Source organism: Chroicocephalus ridibundus, chromosome 16 (genome assembly GCF_963924245.1).
Source record: "Chroicocephalus ridibundus chromosome 16, bChrRid1.1, whole genome shotgun sequence".
Classification (NCBI taxonomy): Eukaryota; Metazoa; Chordata; class Aves; order Charadriiformes; family Laridae; genus Chroicocephalus; species Chroicocephalus ridibundus.
Genome location: NC_086299.1, coordinates 8,898,728 through 8,907,082, shown reverse-complemented (window position 1 = coordinate 8,907,082; position 8,355 = coordinate 8,898,728). Strand labels below are relative to the sequence as shown.

General features: G+C 55.7%; 3 protein-coding genes across 3 annotated transcripts; all 3 read right to left on the bottom strand.

Moving 5' to 3' along the window:
• Positions 1-516: 516 nt before the first annotated feature.
• LOC134524087 (basic phospholipase A2 A-like) lies at positions 517-2,717 on the bottom strand. Its single transcript, XM_063353760.1, has 5 exons — positions 2,592-2,717; positions 2,075-2,131; positions 1,784-1,886; positions 1,165-1,271; positions 517-1,025 (listed from the first exon to the last, which is right to left on the bottom strand). Exons 2-5 carry the CDS (start codon positions 2,112-2,114, stop codon positions 901-903), a joined length of 375 nt encoding a protein of 124 aa, XP_063209830.1. The 5' UTR covers positions 2,115-2,131; positions 2,592-2,717; the 3' UTR covers positions 517-900.
• Positions 2,718-3,025: 308 nt separating this feature from the next.
• Positions 3,026-4,444, bottom strand: LOC134524086 (basic phospholipase A2 daboxin P-like). The gene is made up of 5 exons (XM_063353759.1): positions 4,357-4,444; positions 3,892-3,944; positions 3,457-3,601; positions 3,237-3,343; positions 3,026-3,150 (listed from the first exon to the last, which is right to left on the bottom strand). The coding sequence occupies exons 2-5, from the start codon at positions 3,929-3,931 to the stop codon at positions 3,026-3,028; spliced, it is 417 nt and encodes a 138-aa protein (XP_063209829.1). The 5' UTR covers positions 3,932-3,944; positions 4,357-4,444.
• A 1,193-nt stretch (positions 4,445-5,637) lies between these two features.
• LOC134524265 (phospholipase A2, membrane associated-like) lies at positions 5,638-7,959 on the bottom strand. Its single transcript, XM_063354118.1, has 5 exons — positions 7,805-7,959; positions 7,386-7,435; positions 6,714-6,858; positions 6,363-6,469; positions 5,638-6,034 (listed from the first exon to the last, which is right to left on the bottom strand). Exons 1-5 carry the CDS (start codon positions 7,957-7,959, stop codon positions 5,889-5,891), a joined length of 603 nt encoding a protein of 200 aa, XP_063210188.1. The 3' UTR covers positions 5,638-5,888.
• Between the last annotated feature and the right edge of the window lie 396 nt (positions 7,960-8,355).

Genomic DNA, 8,355 nt, shown 5'->3' with positions numbered 1-8,355 from the left:
GGTTTGCAGTGCAGAGATCTCCCAGGGGCTCAACCCTGCAGAATCGGTCCATGGGGCAGAAAACCTGCGCCGTGGGGATGCTATGGTGGCTGGGGGGGAGGCAGACACAGCCTCAGCTGCCATTTCCTAGGGGATGTGCTCGGGGTTGCTGTAGAATTGGGCCAAAACATTCTTTTCTGGTGAGAAATATGTTTTGTTCTGCACTGGACGTTGAAGCAAGCTCCCGGCCACCCCGTTGCAGCGAAGGTTGCCAGCGCCCGGCCCTCCCACAGCATCGCGCCTGCCCGCAGCCCTTTGCACCAGCTCGGATTCCTCTATTTCAGAGAAATTGCAAATTTTCAGAGCCTGAAGGCTTGGGGGGCAGTTCGGGGGTGCGATGAGAGTCAGTGGGAGATGCATTGCCTCTCAGGTGTCCCTTTTTGGGGGGTATTTCAACAGAAAACTTAGTTAAGGGGGGTGGTCGCTGGGCTCAGCTGAGTCACGTCACACCGCAGCCCGATGTTTTGTGCTCTCTGGTTTTATTTTGGAGCAATGGAAAAGAATCTGCAGTGAAGCAAAAAGCAGAGGGAGCTGACAGGCTGCACGGGGAGCTGGAGCCAAGGGGAAATGAGTGTCAGCAGAGAGGCTCGCGCTGGTTTCCATCTCGCTCTTTGCCGGGACAAGGTGCAGGTGTCCACCCCTCTCTTGTTTTTCTGCACTGAAATATTGCATCTGCGCTGCTCTCCCTCCTCGCATCCAGTGTGTAGTGACGCAACTTCACAAGAGGGTTGTTGTCCTCATGTCGAAGCCAAAAAAGCCCCGTGGAGGAGACCTGCCAGGGTTGGGAAATGCTCCTACATCCCTTTTCTTACCAGCTTGGAAGTGGTTTTGCAAAAAAAAAAAAAAAAAAGCCCTTTTGCTTCAACACCGCCCGGCTCGTCCCCGGCACTTGCTGCGACGTCGGGGCAGCCCCCGGCTACGCAGCCGGCAGAGCTGGGCTGCCCGCTCACATCTGCAGGCACCTCGCTGGCACCAGGTCCCAGACCCTGCGGGAACCGGAGAGAAAGCACATCTGAGACCCTTTTTTCGGGAAGGTCCCCAAGGTTCTGCCCCAGAAAAGGGGAATCACAAAGGAGGGAGACGGTCTGGAAAGAGGCATCCCAAACTGCGACAGGGGGGACTCACTGCAAGTGGGGATTCCTGCCCTGGACATCGAGAAGGGCTGGATCGGTCCCAGGCGGCATCGCCGTGCAGCCAGCCTGGCGTAGCAACAGGCACGGAGCCGGCAGCACCTGCGGTGAGAAGGAGAGCCTGGGCTCATCCGAAGCATGGCACCGGCTGCTTCCAACCTGCCTGAAACAGGCTCTGCAAGCCCAGAGGGAAGAGCCACCAGCATTCACCTCCTCCTCCTGCTCTAAATCACCCTGGAGCTGCCCTTTACAGCCTGTTCCCACACCAAGACTCTTCTGTGCTTTCCCGCACAGCCCCTGCCCAGCTCCCAGAGCCCTCGTGCACCCCAGCTTCAGGACTGTCCCCGCACCCTGGTGCCATCCCAGTGACTTCAGCCCGTTGTTGCTGGCACAACCCCACCGACCACAGGGCTGGAATAAGGGGTGAACGCTGCCTCGCTTTCCCCCCCTCCCTAAAACCTGTTCCCTTCCTGCTGCCGCCCATCGCCTGGTTTGCACTTTGCAAAGTTTCGGAGGGTGCTGCTGGGGTTGCTCACAAGCCACAGGGTTATGCCAGGGCCAGTGTTAGCCATCCCAGGGCCATCATTAGCCATCCCGGGCAGCGTTGCCTATACCGGTCCATTGCGTAGCAGCCATGGGCAGTCAGATTTCCTACAGTGCTTCCCTCGAGTCCTGGTGCGAACGCGCGCGGGAGCTTCCCACGGATCATGAACACACCTAGAGTGACCAGAAAAAGTGATTTTTGCAAGTTATATGCAGAAACGAGGCCCAGAGAACCTGGGGGGAGCGGAAGGCTTTGCTTGGGGGGTCCCCGTGGTGTGCATGGAGGTTCGGGGATGCTCCCCACACTGGTGCAGGGCTGCAGCCTGGCTCCCGTCCGTGAGCCGGGGAACGGCTGCACTTACCGCAGGCAAGAAGCAGGGTCAGCATCAGCAGGACCTTCATCTTCCTCTTACCCGGGCCTGGGAGGAGAAAGAGAGGACAGACTCAGCCAGGCAGCACCGTTGGTCAACAGGAGGCTGCTGTGCAAAACTTGTCCCTCTGAAATCAGGTCAAATCGCCCCAAAATGTGGAGGGAGGAAACCAGCCGTGCCCCCTCGCCTCTGTGTTGCTGTCTCTCGGCCAAAAGCAAATGCTTTCTGAAGCTGTTCCCACCACTGGAGCATCTCCCACCTCCCGTCCCACCCCGTCTGGCACCCAGGGCATCGCTTTGCAGCAGCAGTGCCACCGTCCCCCTGGGGCTGCGTCTTCCCAGCTGAGTTTTTACCTGAAAGCGGTGACACTTTATCTACAGATGTGGGAAACAGCAGAAAGCCGCCTCCCTGCTGCCTCCTCCCAATGCCTCCCCCCTGTATTTTTGTTTCCGCAGCAGCAATGCAGCCACCCCATGGCAGCAGCGTGGCGAGGGTGGGAGTTGCTCACCAGGGAATCGCTCCGGCTCAGCTTTCTTGCTGCCAGCCCGTCCTCCCAGGGAGAGCACTGCCCTCGGTGTCTGACCCGCGGGCTCTCAACTGGAAGCTCTGAAATGACTGGTCTGTCCCCAAAAGGCTTTATGCTACGCCTCTTTCCTCGCTGGCCAAACCCCCCCTCTCCCCGTGGGCTGCAGCCTGGAGTGACGCAGGGGCTGAGACGGAGTTTTTGCAAAGTTTGGGGAAAATGATGCTGTTGAGCATTTACGGAGATTTCTCTCTCTGCCCAGCAGCAGTTTGCAGAGGACCAGGGTGGTTTAAGCACATTGTTTATTTTCACATTGATTATATTTACAGCAGCGTTAATGTAGTCAGTGCAGGCAGAGACATAGGACGATCCGGATGCAGAACCTGTGTGCACGCTCTGGCCCCGCGTCCCGGCTCCTATCAGCGGCACCGGTACTTGGGGTAGAAGAGGTAGCGTTTGCTGTAGCTTCCTTTGCTTCGCTTCAGGCAGAGCACCAGGCTGCGGTCGCACTCGCAGGAGAGCTGGGAGCACCTGGAGCCCTGGCCTGTGGGCAGAGGGGAGCCTGGAGTTAGCCCCGACTTTGGGGGGGGATGTGGGGTGTGACATCCCCTTTGCCAGGGTTCTACTTACTGCAGGAGGGGCTGTTGCCGTGCCAGCTGTAGTGGTAGCGCTGCATCTTGGCATTGCAGCGGTAGCTCAGGAGGTTGTTGTAGCAGGTATCATGCAGCTGGCAGCACCTGTACGGGACCTCGAGGCTTTGGGGTTGGGGTTTTTTTTCCCTCCTTACCCCGCAGATTTGAAGCCGTGCAAGGATGTGTTCAGGCAGGGAGATATTTAAGCGGGCGCTTACCTGTCTGTGGCATCCTTGGGCTGCCCCTTGCCCCCAAAGCCGCAGTAGCAGCCGTAGAAGGAGTAATACAGCAAGGCGTTTTTCCCCGTTGCCTTCGTGATCACCTTCTGCAGCTCCCAGAGGCTCCCGTGAGCCGGGGACAAGCCTGGAGGGGGGAATCGGTGGGGCTCACACCGACACTTGGCTCCCCAGCACACTCGGCTCCCCAGCAGCATCCCCATCCCTGCAGCCCCCATACTGGTATCCGGCTGGTGATGTCTTAAAAATGAGTAGATGCAACAGAGAGGAAACTTCTTCCCAGCTCAGTGTGGGAGAATTGTTGCGCATTTGGGAGAGGTGGTGAAGGAAAGGTTAAGAAATCACCAGCTTGGTCCTAATTTCTATGGATGTAACGGCACGGAGAGCTGTGAGACTGGTGCGAGCGAGGACACTTACCCCAGGCAAACAGCACGGCAAAGGTGAGGAGAGAGTTCATCTTTTCGACAGCCCTGGGAGAGGAAACCAAAGCATTTCCCCATTATATCGACCACTTTCTTCTTTACTTCCCGCCTCGTCTCGGGGCAGAGATGCTCCCCACCTCCAGGGATTAGGGGAGATGAGGGGGGCGAGGATTTGCCCATCACCATCGCTTCAGCACAAAGTGCTGCTGCCTTGGGGATGGGAAGCGATGGGAATCAGATAGTGGAGGGGTGGGAAAAGGCAAAATGAAGGGGAAGGAAGGAAAGTTGATGGGACAATCAGCCCTTGAGGGCTGCACCCCGCCGCTCTGCCTCTGCGCTGGCATCTCAGGGAGCCTCTCCTTTGCTCCTGCTTTTCTGGCATAGATGTCACTCCCCGCTTGCACCGGGCTTTTGAGGAAAGGACGAAAGGGAGGAAAAGCCTTCCTCCAGCTCCACTTACCTCGGGAAAGCCACTGCTTCCTTGCAGAGCCCTGCAGCCGGTAGGGCTTTCTTTATATAGGCTTTGCTCTCTGCTGCTGGATGCTCGTTTTGCCCAAATGTTGCCGACTGGGCTTTTCTGCAAAGGAGAAGGTGCCGCCCTTCCCCTTTACAGGAATGGAAGAAATTCCCCCAACACCCCAGCTCAGTATCCCACGCACGGGGACCAACACCACGTGGGATGAGGCAGCAAAACAGCGTCATTTCCAGCCCAAGGAGGAACCCAATGCTCACTGCCCCTGGCCAGAGATGCCCAAGAGCCATTTTCTCTGCCCTCCCCAGCACCATAGTGCCGTATCGGAGGGGAAATAATAGTCCTGTTTCTGCTTTTGCATCCTGGCAGACGTGAATTAAGCGGGTTTGGGGTTTTTCAGGGGCCATACGGTTCACGAACTATCCCTCTGCCACACTGCAAAGGTGACAGTGCTTCAGGGCGGGTTATCGGTTCTTTGGGAAAAGTATACAAACAACAAAAAAAGCGTCTCTAAATGTGCAGTTGCCAGAAACGCAGGGTGACATGGATACTGCATGATTAAATGCTCACCCACTGTAAGAGGAGAATGACGCGAAATGGATGTTTTGGGATGAGTGAACGCAACTTTCCTTTGTTTCTCTCAGTATTTCCACCTCCTCACTGCAGCCCTATCCAGAATTCATCCTTTATGGAGAAACCATTTAGTCACCAACTTAACTGCCCTTTTAAATTAGAATGCGCCTTGGGATGGACAAGGCTTTGAAATCTTTCCTCCTCTGCGGATAACTGTTCTTTAGCTTTAATTTTGGCCACCTTTCTAATGTGAGTAGGGGTCAGAGGAGAGTTTCGAATTGTCTCCTACATTTTCTCACTTCCATTATTTATGTAAAAACACCTTTTGGTTGTATCTCACCTGTCCCTTAATGCACCGCTGTGTTTTAGCTCCAGAAGTGAGTGCAGCCTGCAGGAGGGGGTGTTGGGAGAAGCCAAAAAACCCAACTGCCACCAGGGCTTGCAGCTGGGGAATTATTTTGTTAACAAAACCCAGGGGGTTTTACCTGGGGGCATTTATTTGTCGTCGTTTCTCGGGCTGCTGTTGGGACCATGGGAATATTGCGGTGTCAGGCAGGTGGTGTGGCTGAGGTGTGAGATACAAAAGTGGTCCCCAGGCTTGACAGCCCAGGTGCCACCGTTGCAGTGCCTCAGTCTCAGTGGTTATTACAGAAAAGCAGCTCAAAGAATAATTTCAAATATCTTTTATTGAATGATCTTTGCTGGGAAATGAAATCAAGAGAGAAAAGAGAAGAGGAAGGGACAAAAAACTGGAAGTTGACTTGTCTTTCTGGGAACTGGAGGCATCTCCACCCACAACGTGTGCGTGCCCTTCTTCACCTTGAGCATCACTGTGCAGGGAGCCTTGCTGGCTCCGGCTCCCCTCAGCCCCCACATCAGGCTTCTGTTTCCGTAGCAATGGGGAAAACCAGTCAAAATCTGCAATCTTGGCTGCAGATTTCTTCTCCTCAGCACTGGAGCTTGTTTCCTCGGCATTTCAGCTTGAAATAGAAGCGGTAGGATATATTGTAGGAATGCAAAGCGCTGGCGAAGCACGAAGCCACCGCCTTGTCGCATAGGCAGGTCTCTCTCTTGCACCAGCTCTGCTCATTACCTGCGGGGGAAAAACACGGTGCTCTGTGGTGGCTTTTCCAGCTGGCGTCGGTGATGGGGTCCCCTTGGAGCACCCCAACATCTGGAGCTGCCCAGGAGAAGCGTGTGAAGAAGCTTTTCCCTGTGTTCTTCCTCTCCAACCTGCCCACATCCCTTGCGATGCCCATTTATTTATCACACGGCTCCCATTATGCCCCTGGGCGGGCATCAGGCTGCTTTCATCCCTGGGGGGGATGCCCTCCTGTGTACCCTGCTGCGGGGCTGGGGTGTTGTGGGGAGCGGTGCTTGTTCCCCACCTCCGTGGGACCCCCCCGCTCAGCATTACTCACCACAGTCGATGTCTCCGTTGGTGATGTTGAAGTGGTAGGGGGTTATCAGGGGTATGCACTTGCCCTCTCGCAGCTTCCTGTAGCAGCAGTCGTGGGCATGGCAGCACCTACAGGGGGACACCACGTCAAACCGCTGCCCCCAAACCCTCCCTCACCACACCTGGGAGGTAAAGGAAGGTCCAGCCTCAAATTTAAGGCAACCAGGAGGAGGGGATGACAAGGCAGCGGCAAGACGTGGCTGGGGAATGGTGCAAAACCAGCACCAGCAGGCTGCCAGCAAGGAGCTTTTTTAGGGACCCCCGTGCAGCCTGCACCAGGGCAGCGAGTGGCAATATTTTTCCAGGTACTCACCGGTCAGTGGAATCCACCGGGGTCCCTCTGCCCCCGATGCCGCAGAAACACCCGTACCAGCTGTAGGACAGCAGGGCGCTTTTCCCTGTGGTCGACTTGATCATCCGCTCCAGCTCCAAAATGCTGCCGTGAGCTGGGAGCAGCCCTGCGGAGGGGCAGAGGGATGGGCTCACACTGGTGTGGAGCAAGGAGCATTCCCCGCACCTCACACCATGCAGAGGAATTAAATAAGTCTGGCGTTGCTGGAAATACATACTTTCAGGCATGTGAACCATAAGAAGCCCCCAAAAAACCCTCAGGATTAAGTCTGCTTTCTGCAGCTACCCAGTTCAGTCTGGCAGAAGATATTATTGCGCTCTGTACAGGCTGTGCCGTGCTGGCATCCTGCGACCAGGAATGCCACGTTGCCAGGATCCACCCTGGGCTTGGCACAGGCTGAAAAGCTGGTGACAGCAGGCTCCAAGGCCTCTTAAAATACATATGGATCTGAGCATACCAAAGTCTCACCATCACGAAGACCTCCAGGACTACGGCAGTGCTACACGAAGCATTAGAGAGAAACAGCAAAATTTAAACAAAAACTTGAACCATGCACAAAGACTCTGGGTTTGTACGTCTTTTTTGCCACGCAGATGAGATCCCAGCCTGGCCTGGTGAAATCAGGGAACTTACCGCAAGCCAAGAGCACGGCAAAGAAGAGATTCTTCATCCTCAGGCTGGTCCTGGAGGAGGAAACCACAACGGCGGGCGATCAGCAGCACCTCAGGGACAGGACAGATGCTGCCCCCGTGCCCACACCGAGGGCATGGAGCCAGGCAGGTGCACCCTGGCAGCACTGTGTGGTGACAATAGTGTCACCGTGGATATATAGCACTTTGAAGGTGTCACCGTGCCCGAGTGCGCACAGCTGACTCCCAATAGGGTCTTTTGACTCCAGTTTTGGGATGCAGCGCTTGGCAGGGATGTGTACAGGGACACGGTGGTTATCCTGCCCGGGGCTGATGGAGAAGCTCCCCGTCTGCAGACTCCCACCACCACCACCCTGGCTATCTGATGAAATAACAGGGCAATAAAATCCCCCCTCTCCTTACCCCACCTGGATTTCACCGCTCTGAGACTGCCGGCTTAGCGGGTTCGCTTTATATAGATGGCGAGGTCCACCCCCTCCTCTATCTGCGCTGACGGCACTATTCGTCGCAGAGCAGGACTCGTCAAGTGGCCCCTCAGTAAAGGAGAAGGTTCCCATTCTTCCATTTTACAGGAAAGACGAGTTTTCCCAAGTGGTTTTCCAGATTCTCCCTCTGTCATCTCGCTCCGGCTTGGCATGAAGCTGTCTCCATCTCGGGCCGATGCTGCTTCTGGATGAGGCCAGTCAAGCTCTTGGCTGTGGTTTTAAAATCTGCGGGGTTCGGTGGCTGGAGAGACAGGACAAAAACAGTTTATGCCCAGGAGGAGCCGGGCTGGCACCACAGAGGTCATTCCATCCTTGTTGCAGCCGCAGAGGCGGCACTTTGGCCTTGGCATTGACTTGAGTTTTCCCAACTCACGCCCTGCAACCTCAGAGATGGTTTCTCTCGGGTCCTTCCCTTGCAATTGTCCCCCCCAAATCCATGTCTGCATCCAAATCCCTCCCCACCAAATG